Here is a 25,215-nt window from a genome sequence, read left to right as displayed (position 1 = left end):
CATGTGATGTTCGTTACTGTTGCATACTCCCCAAGTTTGCCAACATTTTCCTTCTCCGCTGTAACTTGATTTTATTTGTTCACATCAAAAATTTGATGGGCATTCTGCCCAAGGCGGTATAGTCATACTAGATGATGCCGCGGGAGAGTTAATTCTTCTGTGTAATGGAATGGCTTGGTTTTCGTGGGATGTCAAATCTATAAATTTAAGGGTTTGTGTTGGCATGGATCGAATAAGTTGAATTTTTAGCAGAAAGGAAACTGTAGATGCCACCGGACCCAGTGGATTGGGCGAGAGAAAAAGAAAAGGGGCAAGTGCGAGAAAAAGAAAAGGGTCAAGTGAGGAAGCTAATGCGCGGCTCTCAAGATCCTCCCACATGAGGAAGGCATCATCTAAAGCTGGAAGGGCCTTGGAGCGGAAAATGTGTCTGTTCAGCTCCTTCCAAACCCCCCACCAAGTCGCGATCATCCTGCCGTTTAGCGTCCATTTCTCCTTTTTGGGGGAACCATGGAGCATGTCGTCCCAGTGAGTGTTAATGTTGGTGGCGAGAGGAGTTGTTGTCGTGGTTGAGGAGCTCCAAGCTTGGATGTGGCTCCATACCTCCATGGTGAAGCTGCTGTCTCGACAGACGTGTAGGATTGTTTTGCCGTGGATGTAGCAAAGACGGCAAATAGGGTTGTGTGGCCATCTGAGTATGGCAAGGTTGTCTGCCGTGAGGATCCTACCATGGGCCACCGTCCAAGCGAAGAGCTTGCATCATGGAGTCATCTCGGCCTTCCAATCTTCTGCGAGTTGAAGGGAGGGACCAATCCAAGGAATTGGGTGCGATAAGCCAAAGCCGCGGTGTAGGAGCCTAAGGGGGCCCACCGCCATGAGATGGAATCGTTCTTGGTCGACAAATGAGTCTCCTGGATACACTCCCAAAGAGTGACGAAGTCGTTGATTTGTTGGGTGGTGTCAATGCGAAGCAGGGCCCGCACCCAATTCCTGTTTGTTAACTCCTTCTGGACAGTGCGATTCTTGCGGGAGGCGATGGCAAAGAGCCCAGGCCATCTGTCCCTTGGTGTAGAACCGTCAAGTAGCCACGCGTCATGCCAGAATAGGGCTTTCTTGCCGGCGCCAAGGACGATATGGGTCGATGCCCGAAACAACGCCATCTCCTCGAGGCCGTAGGGAGTGGGAAGCCCCTTCCAAGGCATGTTGCGATCGGCCCAGGAGAGCCATGGCCACCGCAACCGCAGGGCCCGACTGAATTTGGTTAGGTCCAAGATCCCGAGTCCACCAAGCTCCCGAGGGCGGCAGACCAATGCCCAGTTGACTAGGGAGAGGGAGGAGGGCTCTTGTCCCGGCGTGCGCGCCCGCGACCAGATGAAGACCCGAATTAGTTTATTGATTTGTCGAAGAATTCCGACGGTGAGATGGTAAGTCACCATCGCCGAGAGGACAGAGCTAGTGAGGACCACCTATCCTGCCCTAGTGCCTGACCACGCGGTGAGTTGAAGTTCATTTCTTCGGTGATAGCTATAATTATATGTGTACCTGGAAGTTAACTTGCGCAAATAAAATTCAAAATCCCCTCGATTTTGCTGGTCCTTTATGGTTACTTTCCATTAAAGTATATATGTAAATATTCAAGAGCTGATTTGAGGATTGAGGAAACCTATACTCCCAAGTACTCATGTGTGGGTATCTAACAGCACTGACTTCCGATTGAACTAAAAGTCAATTTGTTACTACTCCTTCCATTTCAAGATACAACTATAGATTTGTGCACTTGGTCAGAGATAACTCTCGTTTCTAGTGCCTGACCACTCATATTGAGTTAATAATGAATGAATGTGAGTAGTTATTGACCGGATGCATATCAAGAGAAAAATGAGATGCATTGTGAAAAAAATGAAAAAAATCTATGCACGTTGTGTTGTGGAACGGATGAATGTGGAACGGAGGGAAGCGAAACTGCTTGTAGCGATTACTCTATCCCGTCTATCCAACTTGCCTTTGTTGCAAATATAGATGGCCTTCATTTGGATTTACTCTTATACTCCAATCCGTGTTATACACTCGTGCAAACATTTAATAGGCTACAATGGATATAAGTGACTCCTCCGCCCCGAGGTTCTGTTTCTGGGCATGTAACATTTAAAAAGAAATTCTAATTGGGTAGAATTGATATAAGTGACTCCTCCGGCGCAGTCCGCATAGCTCGAAAAGTGAATAGCGAGGGTAAAGTCGCAACCATGCATGGAACCTATATTATACCTTGTGGAAAAATATATGGGATATTATTTTGATAAATGACCAAGAAAGGTCAAGAATATACTACTCCTTCCTATTCTTATTATTTGTTGAAATATTACATGTATCTAGACGGTTTTTAAACATGGATATAATCATATTTGGGCAAATTTGAGACAAGTAATATGAGTCGGAAGGAGTAGTAGGATTTTATCATGTTGTGCATGTTTATACCTATGTTATAAAGCTGCATACATGCATACTACTCATACAAAAATGTTTTTTCTATCGAGAAGTCGCTTGTTTTTAGTTAAAACTGCCGGATATATTAATTTAACGGCATGATTTGTGAAAAAGAGCAGAATGGAGATGACATTTAGATCTTAATCCGCCGGTTCCAAAAAATCGAACTTTGATTTTGACTTGCATTGCAATGTTTTTGGCGTGATCCGTGAAGGAAACAAAGGAACGAATGTGAATGAAGTGAACGATTCTATCACATAGGAGGCTTTGGCGCCGGCGTTGGCGTGGCATTGGCGGCGGCAATGGACGATCGAGGTCTGGCGTGCATGTTCATAGCCCCCCACAACCTACACACGCTCGACCCCAGCATCCTCTCCACGAGCTTCTCCGGATCCGCGCACATCTCCTCCATCTCCGCCGCGCGCCGGCCCAGCGCCTCCTTGAAGGCCTCATCCCGGGCCCCGTAATCCTCCAGCGCGTGCCGCCTGAACCTCTCGGGCAGCCCCGCCCGGAGCACCGCCACGAACCGCGCGCCGAGGCCCAGCCCGGCCCTCGCCGCCGCGTCCATCGCGTCGGCCCTCGGCCCGTCGGTGTAGGACACCCCTCCGCTGTCCATCTCCCTCGCCACGTGCTCCAGGAACTCCCCCGTCGCCGCGCGGAGGCCTCGCCGCCGTCCTTGTTCTCCATCGAGATCCCCGACGCCGCTCTCAGGTGCTTCTCCCGCAGCCGCCGCGCATCCGCCGCCAGGGCGCCCGTCTGCGCGCGCGGCGCCTCGCACCACGCGGCCTGCCGCCGCAGCTCGGCCACCAGCACCGCGTCCTCCTCGCTGGGCATTGCTCCGAACAGGTCGTCGGCCGCGCCGCCGCTGAGCCTCCAGGCGAACACGTGGGCGCCGTGGCTGAGGTCGCCCGCGTCCTCGGCCCTCTGGGCGGCGAGCTTGACGGCGTAGCCCTCGATGGAGTCCACCCAGTCCAGCTGCGCGATCGTGGGGAACGCCGTCAGGGCCTGCAGCCCTTTGCGCACCGACGACTGCAGCGCCGTCAGGTCCTCCTCCACCTGCGGGTCGGCTATGCCGTCGTGGACCAGGGACATGATATCCTCCTTCACCTGCGGGTCGGCTATGTCTGTCGTTATCGCCATGGTCAGGAGTCGAGATCGATCTGTGTTTTGTTTCTTGTTTGGAAGGGAAGATCAATCTGTGTCTGCTGCTCTCGGTGGCGGCACCTGGCGGCCTCCATGGGGCTCAGCATATGTAGTAAGGCCGCGGCGTGCGTTACAAGGCCGATTCGAAATACGAGTCCGTTTGGATCTATACCTAGACCTGGCCCATCTTCGCATTCTGCTTTCGCCTCACCAGGCCCATGTCCAGATCCTACCTCTCCCGCTGCTCCACGCCTTCAAGATTACTGTCTGAATTATATGCGGTGCTAGTCAAGGATTATGCTCAACACTTACCACAGAAACAACATACTCAGCTTAGTCAGCTGCCCCCTCGATCGGTAACATCCTAATGAAATACTTAATGCAGAGGCTACATGCGCAAATCTGATCTAGCGTTTCTTTGCATAAATGTGAAAACCATCATTACTTCGAAGGATATTTTGGCTAAAATGGTTTTGTTTTTGCCAGCAACAGCGACGCTGTGATTCATTACAAATCTCCTCAACCAGAGAGCAAAGGGGAGAACAACAGAAGCGAAGGCTATTTACAGTAAAAAGAACAAAACGAAGATAGAGAAGGACTAGAGAAAGGCTCCTGATCAGGCGGCCGGACCAACTGAAACCAAGCATCGTCGATCATTGGAATAGATAGCTTGTAGGCAAAAATGGGTTTTGTACCATCGATTTCGTCAATGCAATTACATCTAGTGAGGGACATGTTTAAATCACCATGCCAACTTTAATTGCCATATGTAATGCTCAGGATTTTATTCATGTTGTCGTTAAGGGACAACAACAAAGTCTTTAGTTGGGTGTGTATCCTGTCTTTATTAGAGAGGTATATAAGTCTTTAGTTGTGTGTGCATGCCGCCTTTTTTTTAGGTCATCATAGTCAACAATACATGCATGCCGATGTTTTTAAAAGGTTCAGTCGCTTTGAGCACGGAACCCTATGACTCCTCAAAATCGGGTGGGCTTCTTTGTTTCTATTAAAAACGGGACGAATGAATTATACACCACTTTGGAATACTTATACCATCCATGACAAATAACCATGTACTTCTCGGAGGAAGTATACCCTTTCATGAGATGATAAAAACGGAGATTTTAAATTACTAGAAACCTCCAAGTGGCAGCTCTTTCCAAGAACTAGGAATGTCGTTAGTGCAATCATCTCCTCTATACCCCCTCTAATTCTTCTCCCATTCATCGCTTTGATTGATTAAAGGAATGAGGGAAGCCATGATAGGTCTCAAGAGTAAGATAAAGAAAGAACCAAAGGTAAAAGAAAAAAAAAGTCATGCCTTGAGCACGCGCGACGCTGACAGCCACGTTTGCGTTGACTATGCTCGCTAGCGCACATAGGGGCTAAGTGAGGAGTATGGATCTATTCTTGACTTGACTTTTTTTCCAAATTGACCGAGTTACCCATTAAGCGTTGGTCCTTATTAAGTACTCCGTATAATAAATAAATAATTGACTTCTTATTTTTTACGTAAAGCTGAAACGTAAGCAACAAGTAAGAAAAACCACAAACCACTACTGATGTTTCTTATATATTGCCATTTTGTGGTAAGATAGTTGGTAACTGCTAAATCTATCATTTGTCTTCCATCTTCAGATACCCAAAAGAAAATGGATCCTACAGATATTAGTAAGCAGAGGAAGACCCTGTGACATCGATTTTTGGCATGATTCGTGAAGTAAACAAACGAACGAATATGAAGTGAACAATCATCACATAGGAGGCTTTGGCGTCGGCGTCGGCGTCCATGGACTATTGAGGTCAGGCCTGCCTGATCACGCTCGACGCCAGCATCCTCTCCACGAGCATCCGCCAAACAGCCTTCCCCCTTATTAAGTACTAGTGAGCTTGCACGTGTGTTACAATTCGTGTTAGGTACCGAAATATTAAAACTCGACAGAAATTGGAAGCAATAATTAAAATACAAGTATTCCACAATATTATCCACTATTCTATTAAATCGGTGAACGTCCATTTTTCTATGCGGTCAAGAATGTCTCGTTCCTCGGGAGAGATATTGTCTACAACTTCATTGAGTTCATGCTTTAAAATATGTGCCACAAATCGTCGTTTGAGCAAGTAGTCGCCCTACACATGCGTCATAAAACATGGTCATAAAAAAATTCATGTAATAATCTGGTACAAATGAGCATGTTAAAAACACTCCTCGTCGGTATTGAATAATGTAGCCTTTCATTGTGATATGAGTGCATGAAATTGAAAACCAAATATCCAGACAGATCACTGAGGAAATTGCATTAGAGATCCTTAAACTTGGCAGCCATGTTCACTTTCAACCATAAACTCGCGGATTTGAAAAACGGCTCCTTAAACTTGACAAGTTGGATCATTTTAGTCCAAAATGACAATTTCGGACCAAATTAGGCCACGCTGACATCTGATGTGGCTCGGGGGGTTCTTTTTGCAAAATTGCGGCTTCTGGAATCTTGCGTTGGCCCCCTCGGAAAAATATGGGTTCTAACCCACAGCTTAAATCCCTAACCCTAGCCTCAGAAATTCCCAAATCTTCCCACTGCTCTCTTGAAGCAAGCGCCGGCCGTGTCGCTATTCCAGTAGTTGCCGCAGAAGCCATCGACGTCATTCGTGTGGACGTCGATGGAGCCGCCGTTCAAGTCGTCATCATCTATGCGATTCCATCTGCGTGGGTGTTGCCGGTTGTGCCGTCGGAGATTGTTGACAATCGCCTCCGGCAGTCCGGCCCTTCTGTTCCGTCGCTTCGTCTCCCTCGGGCGAGGCAGTGTAACTGAGGAGGACAAAGGCCCAACGGTTTAACACGCAACGAGTGAGGTTTTTTTTTAATAAATCAAACATGTCACCTCTTTGTAGCGATGCCTGGACCGCGGGTTATAGGCCAAAAAATACCTGGGGTTCAATGAAATAAAAACAATGGCCACAAATTTGCAAAGAAGACCCACCCAGCCACGTAAGATGACCGAGTAGCCTAATTTAGCCTGAATTTATCAATTTGGACTATAAGTGAACCCACATGCCAAGTTTAAGGGGACATTTTTCAAATCCGCAAGTTTATGGATGAAAGTGAACATCACTGCCAAGTTTATGGATCGTGCATGCAATTTCCTCCAGATCACTGCAAACATATGTAACGTTACATTGTTTGTTGAAACAAATGAGATAGGATTGTGTGGGAGTGAGAAACTTCGTACCCGTGATAGTTTCTTGGAATAACATCAGAAACTTTGCATTCCCATTTACATATATCATCGTTCCATCCAGGGTTTGCAACTTCGAGGGCAAGGTTTAAATTTTTACCTATTTTCATAGTTTTAAATAAATGCTCCCCCCAAGATTGTATTGGAAGCGGATTCAAAATATAGACAATTTTTTTTCTGCAGGTTGAAGACGAACAACATATATAGCTCATAAATTTCATAAGGCAAATAAATCTGTAACAATAAGTTTACAAATACATTAGTCGCATTATGACAAAAAATGACCCCAACTTATATAAGAAAGAAGGAATGAAGTATACTTGTCGATGCAGCCAGGCCAGCTACGAAACAATTGTGCTAGCTGTTCAATGTTTAACATTTCACGACAACCCGCGTCTCGTGCAAATTTGGACATCGTCTAAAATGATTAAAAAAAAGTCTTAGCAATATGACTGAAAATGTGATTATGTGATTAAAGTAACTTACGCAAAACTTCAGATCCATTAAGTGAACCAGCTGATCTCTACATAAGTTTGATGGGTGGCTCGCTAGTACACGCACAGCCACATTGAAGCAATCTGGGTCCACATAATCCGTGAACAATATGTTCCTTATTTGTCTTAGAGTTAAACTAATTGGATAAGGCTTAGAGATCCTGACCCATTCGATCCTGTGGAAGAGCAAATTTTGTCAAGCACGATGGAACAAATAATAGTTTATTTGAACACAAAAAAATGAACTTGCTAGAAAAGGTGGCTTACCCGAATAAACGGGGATCAATTATCTCCAGTTGCAAGCAAAGTAATTCTATGAGGTCATCGTTTGTTGGATTGATAATAGGTGATTCAGGGAAGAAGTCCGATAGAAAGTCAAATTGTGATGAGGGGTCTGATGTTTTGGCTCTCTTAGCAGGACTTTCCAAGATGACACAATCATCTGGATCGGTATTCCTTTCATCAAGTTCGAAGTCGTCTTGGTTTCTACATTATCATCGTTCAATTCCGAGTCGACTAAAATGACAGCTAATTTTGTCCTAAATTGTGTTATATTATCCTAGCAAGCAGTAATCACGGTTAGTTTTCAAAATATAATAATATATGACATGTACTCAACGAAATGTACCTGATTAGGAATGTCGGACAAAATATCTCCCGTCCAGTACTCCATGGAGTTTAACATCCACAAACCACAAGACGACCTACGTAATTGTAGGATTTCGATAGGATTTCGATAAGACATTTTACAAATATATTCATAAGGTACTAAAGTATCATTAGAATGAGGTGTCAATACAATATAAACAAATATTGATAAGTTATTAAACTATCATTAGAGAGATCGTGTGGGATATAATGTTCCATCTACGTCAATTAATAAACCATGCATAAAAAAATCACCACCCAAATGTTGAGTTCGTCGAATTAGGAGGCGTACCCATCTGTCTGCATAGTACTCTTAATACATTCTTCCCTTGACCACGATGTAACGTTTAGGTCCTTCCACTTGTCAGAATTTAATTCATTTTGCTGTGATGCAATTTTGAATAATTTTTCCACTGCTACCAACTGTTATATATTAACAAATGACCAAGTATTAACATCAGAAGAAAAATAAATCCACTGCTACCAGCTGTTATATTAATAGATGACAAAGTAGTAGCATTATAAGAAAAAAAAGCAATAACACAAAATCTTATAAAAAGATGGGGCAGTAGAATTGATTACTCACATAAGAAGCGAGGTCCCCGCGATGAATTCCCACACCTAGAGAGTCCAATACTTGAACACATCGTTTCCCGGTGTGTATAACCGTTAGATACCAATGAAAATGAGTCATGTTGATTGGAAAGAATACCTACGGAGAAAGTTTATCGTTGTTTTTATACACGAACACACACACCCTCGTTAAGATTGATTATAATATGTAGGAAACTCGGACTAACCATGTCATGTTCCAGATACTTTTTCACCCTCTCTACAATCCATTCTGGTATTTCATCTTTGGGCTTATTTGCACAATCCTGTATCAGCTTAGAGACCAATGAAGTCTCGAAGAACATACTTCCACCTAACCTGACCTGCAGAGCTTCTTCGCCACTTATGCAATAGATGTATGCATTTACGACCTACGGTTTCATGTATACTCAGTGGTTATTAGTATGAGACAATATATTCAAATTCAAATAAGATTTTTCATGAATATATATACTTACTTCGTCGCCAGCATATTCCCGGGGGTTTAGAAGACGTATTAAATCGTCCTTGGTCAGTGATGTGTCACCGAGGGACACTAATTTTTTTTTTGACACTTGGCTCCGATTGGATACATTCAATCACAAAAAAATGATCGATGGTGCATCTATAATCTGAAACGATAGAAGACATCAAGTTAGTAATGAAGAAATAAATAATGTAGCAAAATTAATGACATAAAAATGGTTAATGACATGCCTTCTGGAGTCACCACATAATCTGTTGACTTCTTGGGTTTGTTATGCCGTCCCATAGGTTTCTCCATCTGCATGGGCATTGTCAGGATGTCCTTCATAGTTTCTTCCTCTGTACATTCCTGCTGGACTTCTTGAGATGTTTGGTTGTCTGCTAGTTTCTGCGAATAAGAAAAATAATAGTTAAACTTCATGCAGGATATAATTAGAATTAGAATTCGAATTTATGTAATAAAAAGAAAACTCACATTCATCGGCTCGAAATATTCCAGTTCCTCAATCGCTATTGCACGTGATTCTTCCTGGGTGTGTAACTGAATCCCACATATATAAAAGAGATTGTAGGATTATAATTATATTCTTTTTAAAAGAGAATATAAGTCTTGGAATAATATATTTACCTTTGCTTGTATATTTTCAGAATCAGTCGTGATGACTTCTTCTTGTTCATTTGCTATGTGGTCGTGGTCTTCCTGAAATCGCACGTAATAGAACTTTTTATAAGTACAAAACCTTACACATGAAGTTACAGGCATATATATCATTACCATGTTGGCAGGATACAAGTCTTTGAATTTTTCTTACCTTTTCTCCCATATTTTTAGAATCATTCGTGATGACTTCTTGTTCATTTGCTATGTGGTCGTAGTCTTCCTGAAATCGCACGTCATAGCATTTTTATAAGTACGAAACTTTACATATGAACTTACATAGATATATATATATGTGTGTGTATATACATATATAGATATATGATACCACAAATATGCAATATTAATAAATATTAGCTACATTAATATTCAGATTATTTAGGCTAATATTAGGTTATATGGTAAATTAAATATTTTAATATTATGATTATCTTTTGCAGGATCTTAAGAGGCTGGTGAGGCCAACGGAAATACCGACAGTTTTCGCAGTGATGCAATAATCCTACTCAGTACTCACCGTATTTATTACTATTTTGCTTCAGGAGTAGCTAAGTTTATTTCCCTAAGCGTCTTTAGTCAGGTTTATATGGGTGATTTCTTATCGTCTTCCCAGGCAATTCCACCCGAAGGGAACACTTCTCTATGGTTACAAGGTTCTCATTTCAACGCCATACACACGGCTTAACAGAGAACTACACGCAAAGGTTTCTCCTATAGGATCCCTAGCATAAGCACCCACCCGTATAAACATGCTAAAAAGACCGAGGGAAAAACTAAACTATTTCATTTCACAATATAGCTTACATACGGTTTTCCCTTTCGGGAACCCCCGAAGGGTTCACACAAAGATAAAAAAATTACCATACTACCTTCCCAGTCTTATGTTACAAATGCCTTGATTACACGGGCTTTATTACAGTGGGAAGTGGTACTACTACTACTAGAGAGCAGATAGTTTTCTGGTTAGCTGCCCTGAACTACTTGCTGCTCTGAAGACTTGTGTTGTGCTCGATGGTTGTGTGTCCTCCAATGCTGCAAAGAGCCTTCTTATATAGGCACCATGGCTGGTTCAAATAGTGATCTCATGCATTATTTACCTCACCTTTCTCCATGTCCATGATGCACCTCCTTTATAGGTCCTAGGCTTCTTTTATAGCCTTTGGATGCATGCATGCATGGTGATAAGGGGTCTTTTGGCTGCCACTTCACTCTTTGGTTGCATACGAACATGGCTTCCTTCATCTTGGGAGTAGTCTTGCGTTTTAATGATAGTGTTTACGACACACTGCAGCCTTATTGTCTGCTTCCTTGGCTATTCTTCGTCTGCACACCATAAATCATAGGATCTCATGCATTTGTGATCTTGTATGCTGATGATGGGTCTTATATGCCTAATACATGCTAACGATGGTTCTTAAGATTTAATATTTTTCATTATTTTTAATTATTATTTACTATTTTTTTTCAGTTTTCAATCATATTCAAATTATATTCTATCAACTATCCGGGTATAGGTGTATATGTTCGGAGGTGGTGTATATGTCCTCCCCGCCCGAATAATTGATAGTAATATCAATTAAAATTCTGATTTCTGCCCATGGCCTGCAATATCCATGTGATCATCTTCTGAAAGATTAAAATCAAATTTTGAAAGATTTAGTTCAATTTTTAAATCATATTCTTTCTTCATTTCTTCAAATTTTTGCATGAATTCAAGTCGTAATTCTTTTAAAATTTCTTCTTTTAATTCTTCTTTCCATATTTTTGAGGTATCTTCTAATACTTCGTTTATATATATATACCACAGGGAGTAGAATATTATTCTGCACCCACCCCCACCCCCCGCGTGCACTTCCGTCCAGGCCCGCCTGGCTTCTCTGCATGCAACATAACCAATTTACGTTGGGGCTTCCGGCATTAAAATTAGCACCGAGCGACCCCCGCCCCGCACCAAGTCTTCTGCATGCGACGTAACCAGATTACGTTGGGTTATTCCAGTAGTATGAAAGCACGAGCGCACGTCCCGTTCAGTTTTTCGGCATGCAGCGTAAGAAATTTACGTCCAGGCTACCGGCTTTGAAACGAGCGCCCGCCTGTGCTTGCACGAGACGTAAGAAAGTTAGGGTCGATCGAGTGGTTCAGAAGGCTCTAGTGCTTGCTGTGTAAAATTATTTTGCCGGTGCAGATTCTCATGTGACACAACAAGATTATACTTGCATGCACTGCCCCTTTTATACTAACTAGCCTCATACTAGGCAGTGTGTACTGCCTTGAGCGAAAGAACTGGCTTGATTAACAAAATAGAGTGGCAAACAAAAAAATTCAAGCATCACTATAGAGGTCAAATTGAGCAATCCGGGAGCATAATGGAGTGAGACAATATTTTTTTCACAGCAGCAACGAGTACAAGTAAAACGCATGCCTCACGTAACTGCTCAAGCACTACAACAACAGAAGACAAAAGGTATACACATGATTGTAACTATGCAAGCCCTTTCAGACTCATCATTCCTCCTTCGGCAACACTTCTCTCCATTTGAAACAATGACTGCCTGCAAAATTGCCCAATATCCTGCAAATGATAGCATAACACAATGTTACCCAACTCTGTGTTTGCAAGATATTTTTTAAAACTACATCAATATAATTGAGAAATGCCGCACCTATAAGTTAGTATTTGCACATTCTTGCTTGAGTATCTGTCACGAGACTTGTCGAAACAACAAGACATTAGGTTTCGGATTATATCATCATCATTAACGGCAATCATATCTTAGACTCTAAGCATGTCTCGTTTCATCAAACAAAGAGTCAAAGGCTAAAATATATATTTAGTCAAACTCACATCTGATAGTCCAGTGGGCTTTGAATCTTGAACCATACACAAAGTACTTTTGTCCAACCTCCTAACCTGCAGCGTTTGGAATACAAGTAAACAAGTTCTCACCGAAACAAAATTAACTTCAAGTTTTATTATCCTCAGAATTTCGTCAACGTTAAACAAGAGTTAGCATAGCATACCTTACAACATGCTCACAAGTAAAATCAGTGGAAGTTTATGTCTCTGTAGCTCTCTTAATTTCAAGAATAGAGTAGTCTCAGCTCTGAGCTGTCAGTTTTGACACACGCATCCACAAAGAAAAAAGTCAAAGTCCAATTTTTCCAAATAGATTAGTACAGATTGTAATTTTGGAACACAAGATTAATCGTAGTTCCAAATACGAAAACAATTATTCAATTAGCAATAAATCAACACACAAACTATATATGTACGCAATCAAAAACTTATGACGCACCTGGTTTACCGGCGATCGCCACACTGTGGCAGCTAATTCCACACGAGCTGCTGGCGAGGGGAATATCACAACAGTGGGGAGGAGCCGGCCGACGAGGTAGGACTGGGCTGAGCGGCGGACTGGGCGCCGAGGTCGCCGATTAGCCCAACGACGCGAGTTGTGGGCCGGCGTCTGCGTCGACCTCAGCATCCACCATTGTTCTTCCAAATCCAGCATCATTCCCGCCCTTCACGCCATCGAGCTTGGACCACCTCGCCCCCTCTCGCGTCACCAGCGCTGACCTTGAAACAAAATCGGAGCAACCCCTGTCAACAGAAGTACTACCTTACATGCTATTTATAAACAACTCTTCTTGACAATAGCACCAGCATGTTCTTGAAACAGATTAGTTAAAAATAATGGTCAGCCACAACAGCAAAATCAAACTGATAACATTCATGGGCACAACAATCCGATTTCTCCTAACTTACCAGATTGAATTATGCAACAACTAAGATTGCATAAGTTTTCAGGTCACAAATCTTGTCAGCTTTAGACTTTAGTACACCATTACCACCACCATGATAACTAGAAGGCCACCTATGCATTGCAGGTTGAATATCAGAGGAACTGAACATAGGTCCTTACAATATTGCACAAAACGCACATATATTACAGCTGAGTTTGTCATGTTCCGGCCATGATTTGAACTAGAAGGCCATATATTACACACATGTTCCGGCCATGTGTTTGTAGTTACAATTTTTTATAGTTTGAACTCAACAACAACTACTTTCTACACTACCGAAACAATAGACATTTTCTGCATTACTGAAAGTCTGCACCTTATGAAAATCTGCATTAGCTTTGTTCAGTTGGATTGAACAGCAGAAAATGAACCTCTTGAATTCCAGCAGGAGCCTTTTATCGAACAAACCAAATACGAAAAGAAAGGAAAAAAGGAAAGTAGCTGTATATCACAAACATAAATGATGTTGGATATACTTCCTTGGGGTCAGCAAGCACACCAACCATTCCATCGAATACGTCTTCAGACCAGACAATAAAATCTTGTAAAATTGGTCAGTGTTTCAAGCTTGCAGAGAAGTAAGTAAAGAACAAATCTGCAGTATACCAAAAAAAAAAAACATTCTCACGAGCATTCCATCGAACAGTTGCAAGTCAACTTGATCCAACATGATATTTCTCATGGCTGATGCAATTAACTACGCCATATGTGATCGCATCAAAAAATTTAATCCCAAGACAAGGGAAAACACGAGCATACAGAGTCCATCGATTCATGCATTTTGCATTGGGCGGCAGCATCGACTTACAGGGTGGAGTCTGCGGAAGCAGCGGCAAGTACGACGGGATTGGCCGATGTCGGTGGCCACGGTGGCAGCGAGGTTACCGTCGCGGCCGGGGGAGGAGCTGCCGGTGAGGAGGCATCAGAGACGAGCGTGTGCACGTCATCGGCGAAGCGCCTGGCCCTGGACGGTCACGTCGTGCGGAGCCAAGGGGCGCCGCCAACCGGGAAGAGAAACGACTACCGATGTTTCTTATATATTGCCATTTTGTGGTAAGATAGCTGGAGTACTAAATTGTTGACGAAATATTACATGTATTTAGACGTTTTTTATACAAGAATTTAGAATTAAAGGAGTAACCGCTAAATCTATCATTTGTCTTCCATCTTCAGATACCCAAAAGAAATTGGATCCTACGGATATTAGTAAGCAGAGGAAGACCCTGTGACATCGATTTTGGCGTGATTCGTGAAGTAAACAAACAAACGAACGAATATGAAGTGAACAATTTTAATCATCACATAGGAGGCTTTGGCGTCGGCAGCCATGGACGATTGAGGTCAGGCCTGCCTGATCATATACCTCCAGACGCTCGACGCCAGCATCCTCTCCACGAGCTTCTCCGGATCCGCGCACATCTCCTCCATCTCCGCGGCGCGCCGGCAGAGAGCCTCCTTGAGCGCCTTGTCCCGGGCACCGTAATCCAGCGCGTGCCGCCTGAGCCTCTGCGACAGCCCCGACAGGACCTCCTCCACGAACCGCTGGCCGATGCCCTGCCCGGCCCTCGCCGCCGCGTCTATCGCCTCCGGCCTCGCCATATCAGCCACGGACACCCCGTCGTCCTCCATCTCCCTGGCCACGTGCTCCCGGAACTCCGCCGTCGCCGCGCGGAGGGCCTCGCCGCCGTCCTTGTTCCCCACCGAGATCCCCGAGGCCGCCCTCAGGTACTTGTCCCGCAGCCGCCGCGCGTCCGCCGCCAGGGCCTGCGCCTGCGCGCGCCGCTCCTCGCACCTCGCGGCCTGCCGCCGCAGCTTGGCCACCAGCGCCGCCTCCTCCTCGCAGCAGGCGCCGAGCCTCCTCCCGGCGAACACGCGAGCGCCGTTCCTGAGATTGTCTCCGTTCCCCGCCATGTCGTCGGCGAGCACGACGGCGGTGCCCTCGACGTAGTCAACCCAGACCAGCTGCGCGATCGTGGGGAACGCCGTCGGGGCCTGCAGCGTTCTCCGCACCGCCCGCTGCTGGGCCTTCAGGGACTCATCCTCCTCGTCCGGGTCGACTATGCCGCGGTGTACCATGGCCCTGATCTCCTCGTCGCTGTAACGCGCTTCCATCCCTATCGCCATGGTCAGGACTCAAGATCAATCTGTTTCTTGTTTGGAGGGGAAGAATAGATCGATCTGTGTCTGCCCTGCTCTCGGTGACCCGGCGGCCTGCATCGGGCTCAGTATATGTAGTGAGGCCTTGGCGTGCGTTACAGGCCCGATCTCTGCTTAGACCTGCCCATCTTCACATTCTGCTTTCGCATCACCAGGCCCATGTCCAGATCCTACCTCTCCGGCTGCTCCACGCCTTTTTAATACTCCCTCCCTAAAACACATCACCCGAATATTGCTACTATCTGAATTCTGTTGTTCCCCTAAAAAATAAATAAATAAATCTGATTCTGTTGTTCGCTAAAAAAAGAAAAAAAAATCTGAATTCTGCTGTGCGAATCAAGGATCATACTCATGAACACTTACCATAGAAACAACATGCTAGATTTATAGAAAGAAAGCTTATTATCTGCCTTGCAAGAGAGTACTTTGGTCACTTGACCAATATATACATCAAGCCTTTATTGAAAAGAGCAAACATACAGAGCAGGCGTCCATCGTAACGGCTCCATCTTAACCCCCATGCAGTCAACAGAGTTCACCACAAACCTGAAACCCTCCTACTTGATCTCATCAAAGTCATCTTCAGAATTCCTTCTTTAATCCTTTCTATATATCTCTGAATCAACAACACAAAACATATGATCCATGAGTACGTAAAAGCACTAAGCTGCACCCCCGGGTAACATCCTAGAAAAATGCTAAATGCAGAGGCTAAATCTTCCAACAACAAAAATTGCAGAGGCTACATGCTCACAACCAAATGTTTCTTTGCATAAATGTGTTGCTTAAAACCATCATTTATTTCGAAAGCGGTTTTGGCTAAAATGGGAATTTTATTGCTGGTTTCGTTGATGGGAACATGTAGTGAGGGACATGTTTAAATCTCCATGTCAACTTTAATTTCCATATGCACATTCATCATGATATTATCATGTTGTCGTCGAGCGATAGTAGGGGCTGTTGATTGACTAAGGTATATATAAGTCTTTAGTTGGGGGTGTATGCCACCTTTATTAGAGAAGGGCATCGTACGTAAACAGGTATGCCGATGTTTTTTAAAAATGTCTGGTCGCTTTGTTGAGGTTAGGAGAGTGCGGAACCCTATGACTCCTCAAAATTCGGTGCGGCTTTTTTGGTGATGGTTGACTCTTCGAAATTTGGTGGGCTCTTTGGAGGATTCATTCGTAAAACTCTACAGGCTCTTCGAAAGGAGCCCTTCTTTTCTATTAAAATGGGACGAATGAATTACACACCCCTTTGGGGTATTTATACCGTAGGGTCATGAAAAATAACCATGTATTTCCTTTGGTGATAGGTTATAAGCAGAAGATTTCAAATTACCAGAAACCTCCAAGCAGCAACTCTTTCTAAGAAGTAGGAATGTGTCAATGCAATCGCCATGTAGGCCTCTATTGATTCATCGCTTCAGTTGATTAAAGGAATGAACGAAGAGGCTAAACTGGCGTTGTTGGCTATGCTCGTATGGATCTATTCTTAGCTTTTTCCAACTCTACCAAGTTACCCATTAAATATTGGTCCTTGCTAAATATAAATAAATAATTGACTTCTTATTTCAACGCGAGCAACAGGTAAAAACACGACAAACCTCTTATATTCCAATTTTATAGTAAAAATTGTTAACTATTAAATCTATCATTTTTCTGTCATCTTCGGAAACCTAAAATAAAAGCTATGGGTAGTTTTGAATTTTATTTCAATGTTTCTCCAGGGCTCTGACTTAGTAAGTAGGGGAAGACCCTCTAACATCAATTTTGTATAATTCACACACAATTATCAGATTGTCCAAACATTTTTTTAGGGCTACCGAGAAGTTGGTCAGACGTACAGTATACACGGTGAGAAGAATTTATCGTCGCAAAAAAAAGAAAAAAAAAGGCGGAAAAAAATATTTTTTTTGCCAGTAGAGAGACAGCAAGGTAAACGTGTGGCTTGGCTGTTCATATTTTGACTATTTTGACCCTCTCGCTATCTACCCGACTACCACCGCGCTAGGTCTTAAAAAAAAAGAAAAAAGAAAAACACCGTGCTCTCAGCCGTCGCCGCCGTGCCCTACCTTCACCGCCGACGCGTCGATCCCCAACGCGCGTCGCCTCCGTCGCCATTCTCGTTCGTCCTCGTCGGGAAATCGCGTTCCTGGTGTCTCCATCATTCCAAGGCCATTGGGGTTTTGAGGTACGAGGTTTTTTTCATCGCGATTAGAAAACCCCACTCACCTCTCCACCATTTCTGGTTACGCCCTGGCCGCGCGGCTGCTTGCGCCCCAGCCCCCTCGCTCCGTCGCTCGTCTTCCTCCTCGCGCGAGCGCCGCCACCAGGTTGATCTCTCCTTATATTCTCCGAGCCACGAGTGGATGACGCCGTTTAGCCCCCCGTTTCATCTCCTTAATCTCCCCCAGTTCGTAACCGAGGCAAACATCAAGGTAGGGCGGCCGCCCTCCCTTGCCCTACCGGGTCCTCCGCCCGTGGATGTCCACCCTTGTACCGCTGTGGCGGAGTACAGGCTGCCGATTCTTTGAATGCTCTTCTAGTCTTGTGATTATTTTACTTTCTATTGGAGTAGTTGCACAATTCTTTTACTTCCGCCCGTGGATGTCCACCCTTGTTCACAAGTTGTTCTAATCTGAGATGATGACGAAGGAGATTGATGCATTGATGATGATGAAGAAAAACATAGGGTTATGTGTTTTTTACCGAGATATGCGATGGAGTAACGATTCGATTTGCTCGCAGATATTTAGTTCCATGTGCTTGCATTAATGTGTGTTTGTGTCTGTATTTTGGTCATGTTGAAAGTTCTCATTTCAGTAATGATGAGAATGCATGTTCGATTTGCCCTGCATATATCTAATTTCATCTGCTTGCTTTAGTATGTGTTTGTATCTCCTCCAACCTACCTCCAACATCTATCCCTCCCTGTTTTAACTCCTCTCAGTTCGTCCCACACAACACGTTTTTGGCCATCAGATTAATGGTAGGAGTGATTTGAGCTATCAGTTGGGTCTTTTCGTGTGTCACTTCAAGGATTGGGGTGTCTCAGTGTCTGGGATGCCCTGCTGCCTTCGACTCCTCTCTGCACCGCATCTCTCCTCCTTTGCTATCACTATGAATTATCGACATATCGATTACCCTATAGTGCTAGATCAAGTTGACGAAAGATGTGACAAGGAGATTGTGAACTTGGACCAAACATATTTTATGTATATCCACACCAGTATCAATTATAAATTCTAACAGTTTTCTTTCAAATAAAAACTACAGACTCCAAAAGACAAAACTAATTAGATTTAGTAGTGGAGTGGTTTGTTTTCTTTTTATTAATCAAATCTGCTCTCCATTCAGAGTCAAAATCCAACCTCCACGGTTTTCTCTCTGTCATTGTCGTACTGGTTCCTTCCTTTCGTCTTCCTCTCCTGACTCCCGAGTCATCACCTGTACCTTAGGCCCTCTGTTGCAGCCATTTTTCTGTCAGTAAATCATAGGTGAATGGCGATACAAACTATACTTGAATTTGTTGTATGTTGACATGCTGCTACTGGTCTGGTACATACAGTACCATTTTTTTGGTGACAGCAAGCAAACTAAATTACTGCACAAAGCAATGTTTGGGATATATGTAATCGGTAACAGCTCGGTCGGGTAGGGATTAGCGATTAATCGGATTCGGACCGATTTCGGACCGATTAGTCGGTTTAATCTGTCGGCCATTGTGCTATATAGTATCAGCAGCAGCAGCCACATCAGCAGAGAATGAGAGGAAGAGGGTGCAGGCCATACCTGCAGCCACTGGAGCTTCTCCTCGAGCAGGGGTGGCGGCAGAGGCAGCTGGGTCTAGCAGCGGAGGAGGCTGGGGATGGCAGCCGAGACCCGGTTGGTCGATGACAAGCTTGGGAGTAGGAGGGGCTGAGGGGGAGCAGAGTAGCAGTGTCATGGAGGAGGAAGAGCGGGGGGGTGGGGGGGCAGCAGATGCAGTGGCCGGGTGAATTGGGGCTACAACGAGGTGCGGGGGTGGGGGGGGGGGGGTGGGGTGGTGGAGGAGGGATGGGTCCAGAGGCGGGGAGAATTTGGCAACGGGGTGAGTCAATTTGTTGTAATTTGGGATAGAAGTTTAATCGGTCCTGATGCGATTAATCAGGAATCGTTCCCGATTAATCGGTTGTCAGACCGATAAATCAGTCTGCTCGATTTCCTCTGACGATTCGCATTAATCTGCACGTTGCCCTCCCCATCAGCGATTAATCGCTGAGTCGGCCGATTTCTTGATCATTGGCACAAACAGCCTAATCAAGAATGTTGAATACATAGATGATTAAGAATAACGATTCACTCTACGTTACTGATGTGAATGCTATCAACCTGACATGTAATTTCAATTTTTTGTCAATCCTATTCATGTGTCTTGCTTTGGCAGCATTGCCTTCGTATTGGCATGTCTTGCTTTGGCAGTATTGCCTCCATATCGGCATGTCTTGCTTTGCTTGTATTACCTTTCTATTTGCACGTTGTTGGTTGTTGCCTCGTTGGACGTGTCACAAAGCATGTTATTTAAAATAATTATACCATATATGGAAGCCTCATGCACTAGGTTTTACATTTCAGTGTTCTTGACTTATTATGGAATCCACAATTTTATGTGTTTCAGGTGCTATATTTTTAGTAATTAAGAATCATTCCTTCTTAATTTTTCAGGTTTTGATGCAGTCAAAGTTCACTGCCATATTGTTGTTTGAGAATTGATCCAGATATGTCCGTCCATTATCTGCTGTAACGCTTGAGTCAGCGGATACTGATTTCCAGTTGATAGCACTTCACATCAGGGCTCTTGTGGTTTTTCTTTTGGCAGAGATTATGATGGAGTGCAACAGAGAAGAGGCCTTCAGGGCCAGGGAAATTGCTCTAAAACAGATGGAAAATGAAGATTTCATTGGTGCCCAAAAGATTGCACTTCAAGCTCAAATGCTTTTTCCAGAGCTTGAAGACATATCTAAACTGTTAAACATATGCAATGTACATTGTGCAGCAGAGGCAAGGGTGAATGGAGAGACGGACTGGTATGCAATCCTTCAGGTGGAGCCAACAGCAGATCCTGATCACATAAAAAAGCAATACCACAGGCTTGCAAAGTCAGTCCATCCGGATAAAAATTGTTTTAGTGGTGCTGAAGCTGCTTTCAAGTTGGTCTCTGAAGCTTATACTGTATTGTTTGATCAAACAAAGCGATCTCATTATGACATCAGAAGGCTTAATGCTTTGAGAAAAGTACGAAAACAAGCTACACAGCAACAAAAGAAGAGTGACACAAGTAAATCTGATGTGCCTGGATATGTAGCATCTTTTTGGACTATATGCCCCCACTGTGAGACACAATATCAGTACCCCATCTATGTCCTAAACACTGTGATGTGCTGTTTGAGCTGTCGAAAAAATTACTTTGCATACAACTTAAAGGAACAGTATGTGCCAACTTCATCAAGTGTTCCCAGTAGTTTTCAAGTTCCAGCAAAGATGTTTCCAAGTCAACAAGGCCACCCTGTGAAGCTTTCTTCTGTACGGGGAACCACATATGTGAAGCCAAGGATGAACGTGGCCCATTGTGATGAATACATGAAAGGGTATAGCAGGTCAAGCATGGATGAGAAAGCTAATCAGTCTCAGTCAGGAACAAGGGTGGGAAATCAATTTTCAGCAATGAATCAAGATAAATCTTCTGTACCGACTGTAAATGCGCATGTGGGTGAAAGGTCAATACCAATTCCTGCTGATCCAGACATCATTGGCATACAGAAGTCGGGTACAGAAGAGGCATCTGCAGCTCCAAATGCTAAGAAGGTCCCTGGTCCTGTGAAGCTCTCCTCTACAGGTGTAAACACATATACGAAAGTAAAGATAAATGTGGCACGGTGTGATATAAAAGGGAATGGCAGCACAGGTGGTGACAAGGAAGCCAACCAGTCAGACATTACAAGCAGGAAAGTTGAAATTCCAACGATGAATCAAGCTAAATCTTCTGCCCAAACGACAAACATTAACACAGATGGAAGATGGATGCCAAATCCTGCTGATCCAAATGTTGACAGAAATAACTTGTGGAAAGAAGATATATCTACAGTGTCAGATGGTGCAGGATCCTCCAGTCTCCGGAGATCGGCTAGGAGAAAGCAAGATGCTGCTGGGAGCAGTAACCTGGACTCTAATAGCAAAAAGAAGCAAAGGATAAATGATTTGCAATCTAGTGACTTGAACTGCAAGAACATGTTGGATGATAATGTCACTAACGCTGACAGGCAATCAGTTCCACCTCATGTGTCCAGCAAAATAGACATCCAAGAGAAAGCTAAAACTAGAGATATGGGTGATCAGGACAATATCAACGCAGAAGCTACAGATACTGTTGGTCAGAATGAACAAAGCTATTCTGTGAAGCTTTCTCTCCCAGATACAGATTTCTTTGATTTTGAGAAGTTAAGGGATGTCAATATGTTTGCAGTTGGTCAGATCTGGGCCATTTATGATAACCTTGACGGCATGCCAAGATATTATGCTAGAATAAAACGTTTTGACGCCTCCAACTTCAATGTTCATCTCACTTGGCTGGAGTACATTGAAGCGAATGAAGCAGAGAAGAAATGGACTGATGAAGAAATGCCTGTTGCTTGTGGAAGCTTTCGCTTGGGAACAGCAGATATATCACAAGACAGGCCCATGTTTTCGCATATTGTTTCAGGGGCAAAATGCAAAAAAAGGAACTATGAAATACATCCTAGTAAGGGTGAGGTATGGGCTCTTTATAAGGGATGGAGCTTGCAGTGGGGATCAGATGCAGATAACCATAGGTCCTATGAATATGAAGTGGTTGAAGTCCTGTCAAATGTCTCGGTTAGTGCTGGCGTTTCTGTTGTCCCATTGGTCAGGATTAAAGGCTTTGTCAGTCTATTTGCGACAGCTAAGGACAAATCTGAAATCGTGATAGCATCAAGTGAGCTACTTCGTTTCTCTCACAGCATCCCCTTTTATAGGACAAATGGGAATGAGAAAACTGGTGTCCCAGGAGGGTTCCTAGAACTCGACACTGCATGTCTCCCAGTCGACCTGGATGCAGCATTTCCTTCCGTAACTCTCGAATCATTCATGTCTCCCTGCAATAAAGATGATATCACATTCACTGATTTTTGTGGTGACGGTGCAATAGGTAAAGATGAAGATATTTTTTCTGAGCAGAACACATCCTTGCCGAAAACTGCCCATGGTTGTAATGGTTTAGGTGCTTCCTCTACACAAAATTGTCCCTCCCCAAGAATTTATACCTACCCTGATTCTGAATTCCATAACTTTGAAGAATTCCGCTCATGTGAGAACTTTCAGTGTGGACAAATCTGGGCTTTATACAGTGATCTTGATTACTTCCCCAAGTTCTATGGCTGGATAAGTAAAGTCGAGCTAGAACCTTTTGAAGTGCACTTGACCTGGCTCGAAGCTTGCCCTCAACTGAAGCAGGAGAAACAGTGGTTGAAGCAGGATATACCTCTCAGCTCTGGTAACTTTAAAATTCGAAACTGGGAAACTAAGTATGAAACTAATGATACTTTCTCTCATTTAGTATACGCCGGACCTATTGAGTCAAATCAGCAGATTCGAATTCTTCCTCAAGTAGGCGAGATTTGGGCCATCTACATGAACTGGACACCTGACTGGACTCCCTCCAGCATTGATGCTTGTGAATTTGCTATGGGTGAGATCATTGAACGCACTGAAGCTAGCACAAAAGTTTCTTTGCTGGCTCAAGTTGATGGTTACAGAGCGGTGTTCAAGCTTGACAAGAGAAAGGTAGCTCTGGAGATACCTTCCAGGGACAATCAGAAGTTCTCTCACCGAGTCCCCTCGTTCCGTCTGACAGAAGAAAGTGGTGGCAAGCTCCGTGGCTTCTATGAGCTCGATCCAGCCTCTGTTCCGGATGTTTTCCTGTACAGGGATGCCCCATGAGATGCTGATGACAAACAGCAAATCCCTTCCAGTAGATTCTGACTAAGAACTATGTCTTATTCCGATATATATTCTTCTGTGTTAAATATTATACCAGTCAGTTTAGTCTGTTAAAGATCATGCTAGCATTAGATCAGATGGCAAGTAACCAGGTCACCAGTGCCAGTAAAAGGGTTCTGCTGCTCAAACCAGATTGCAAGTAATTGTTCTACCCATCTCTCCAAAGTTGATTACCTGTTCACATGATTCAAACCTAAGATATTTTTCTTTTCTTTTTGAATTTGCAGTACCTTGCAAGAGTCCCTCAGGCATGGTGTCAGAAGTGTTGCTCAATTCAAGTTTTTGTTGCTGTTGAAGGATTTGGCGTGTGGTCGGAAGCGGTGAAGGAGGAAGAAGAGAAGTGAAATCCCCTTTTTCCCTTTCTTTTTCGTCTGGAACTGAGGACGCGGGAAGAAAACAAAGGCACTGGTTGTTGGAATGTTGAAATTGTTGGATACCTGGAATGTTTTGTGTTATCCATGCTAGGATCATCAGACTACCCACTCCTTCCCAATTTTCTTTCCTTGTCATGCTTGGGTCGAGGTCGACCACTTTAGTTTGAGAGCTAAAGATACCTTGAACAAAGAAAGCAAGCTGCAGGAACTGTACCTCGCACGGCATGCCGGCGGCGGCCCAGGAGAACACAAGCTCGGCGGCTCCGGTAGCGCTGGCCGCGGGTTCCGCTTCCACAGGAGCGGCGCACGCTGCCCCGGATTAACCTGGTCTGCGCCATGTATCACCTAAGTTTTCCTGCTGTGCTGCTCCAGCGTCGACCAACTGCTCTGGCTGCCTCGGCTTAGGGAGCAGGCAGATGAACCGTTCAGGGGCTCAGCAGTCTGCATCGCCATGGACATCGCTTTACGACGCGCTGGTCTGAGGCTGTGAGCTATCTCCAAAGTCCAAACCAGCTGCCGATCATCCTAAGTTTTCCTCGGCTACGACGTGACGGCCCATGACGGCGAAAAGGCTGCTTATCAGAATGGGCCGCGCCGGAAAGATCAAGATGGCGAGGGCCGAAAGCTGGTGAGGAACTTACGGACGAACTTACATGGGCTTCGGCCTGAGCTAGCTTTGCTTGCGTTCGCTGAAATGGCTTGGCAGCACGCATGGACGCATGGTGCGCAGCCTACTATGAGTGCACTCATGATTGTCTGTCCCCGTCCGATGGATTTGACGCACGAGTGGTTGACGACTCGATCGAGCCACATCGAGTTGTTTCTCGTGTGTGCGACATCGTCACGTTCCACTAGCTTGCCTAGATTCCTAGATAGCTCGACCCCGTCCCCGTCCCCTCATCGTTTCCCTCTCTCCCATTTTTCCGCTCTCCTTGTTGCGCTATCTGGAGAATTAAGAAGAATTGTCGTCGTTCCTTAGCTTAGCTTCCACGGCTGTCGCAGTGTCGCGGCGTCGTGTGGCATGCAGCACTACCTACGACGCCGGCCCGCCACGTTTCGTTGCCTTGATCGATGCCTGCCTCCTCTTCT

The 25,215-nt window shown here is 44.4% G+C and overlaps 2 protein-coding genes and 2 long non-coding RNA genes across 12 annotated transcripts; 1 reads left to right on the top strand and 3 right to left on the bottom strand.

Moving 5' to 3' along the window:
• Positions 1-8,471: 8,471 nt before the first annotated feature.
• On the bottom strand, positions 8,472-9,201 carry LOC112269911. Its single transcript, XR_002962168.1, has 3 exons — positions 9,070-9,201; positions 8,800-8,982; positions 8,472-8,486 (listed from the first exon to the last, which is right to left on the bottom strand). It is a non-coding gene; the product is annotated as an uncharacterized LOC112269911 (long non-coding RNA).
• A 2,844-nt stretch (positions 9,202-12,045) lies between these two features.
• On the bottom strand, positions 12,046-15,780 carry LOC104581501. 9 transcript variants are annotated; one of them, XM_014900508.2, is made up of 6 exons: positions 14,902-15,780; positions 13,031-13,311; positions 12,756-12,843; positions 12,580-12,645; positions 12,398-12,444; positions 12,046-12,306 (listed from the first exon to the last, which is right to left on the bottom strand). In XM_014900508.2, exons 1-2 carry the CDS (start codon positions 15,660-15,662, stop codon positions 13,170-13,172), a joined length of 903 nt encoding a protein of 300 aa, XP_014755994.1. In that variant the 5' UTR covers positions 15,663-15,780; the 3' UTR covers positions 12,046-12,306; positions 12,398-12,444; positions 12,580-12,645; positions 12,756-12,843; positions 13,031-13,169. The 9 variants fall into 9 exon arrangements, 8 of the variants coding, with proteins under 8 accessions (XP_014755994.1, XP_014756001.1, XP_014755992.1 ...); XM_014900515.2 differs by having other exon boundaries at positions 12,398-12,433; XM_014900506.2 differs by having other exon boundaries at positions 12,580-12,843.
• A 1,912-nt stretch (positions 15,781-17,692) lies between these two features.
• LOC100844853 lies at positions 17,693-24,234 on the top strand. The gene is made up of 3 exons (XM_003563461.4): positions 17,693-17,888; positions 20,402-23,891; positions 23,980-24,234. The coding sequence occupies exon 2, from the start codon at positions 20,561-20,563 to the stop codon at positions 23,690-23,692; it is 3,132 nt and encodes a 1,043-aa protein (XP_003563509.1). The 5' UTR covers positions 17,693-17,888; positions 20,402-20,560; the 3' UTR covers positions 23,693-23,891; positions 23,980-24,234.
• On the bottom strand, positions 20,915-24,644 carry LOC106865899. The gene is made up of 3 exons (XR_001405489.2): positions 24,341-24,644; positions 21,462-21,566; positions 20,915-21,257 (listed from the first exon to the last, which is right to left on the bottom strand). It is a non-coding gene; the product is annotated as an uncharacterized LOC106865899 (long non-coding RNA).
• Between the last annotated feature and the right edge of the window lie 571 nt (positions 24,645-25,215).

Source organism: Brachypodium distachyon, chromosome 1 (genome assembly GCF_000005505.3).
Source record: "Brachypodium distachyon strain Bd21 chromosome 1, Brachypodium_distachyon_v3.0, whole genome shotgun sequence".
Lineage (NCBI taxonomy): Eukaryota > Viridiplantae > Streptophyta > Magnoliopsida > Poales > Poaceae > Brachypodium > Brachypodium distachyon.
The sequence above is the reverse complement of the archived record's forward strand: the minus strand, read 5'-3'. Positions and strand labels throughout refer to the sequence as shown.

What these genes read in the sequence shown, in the direction of transcription:
- LOC104581501 (XM_014900506.2), bottom strand. Translation starts at nt 15,662, where the DNA reads ATGGCGATAGGGATGGAAGCGCGTTACAGCGACGAGGAGATCAGGGCC. An exon ending in CTGGCGTCGAGCGTCTGGAG is followed by an intron (nt 13,312 to 14,901) that starts GTATATGATCAG and finishes TTTTGTTTCAAG; the next exon opens with GTCAGCGCTGGTGACGCGAG.
- LOC100844853 (XM_003563461.4), top strand. Translation starts at nt 20,561, where the DNA reads ATGATGGAGTGCAACAGAGAAGAGGCCTTCAGGGCCAGGGAAATTGCT.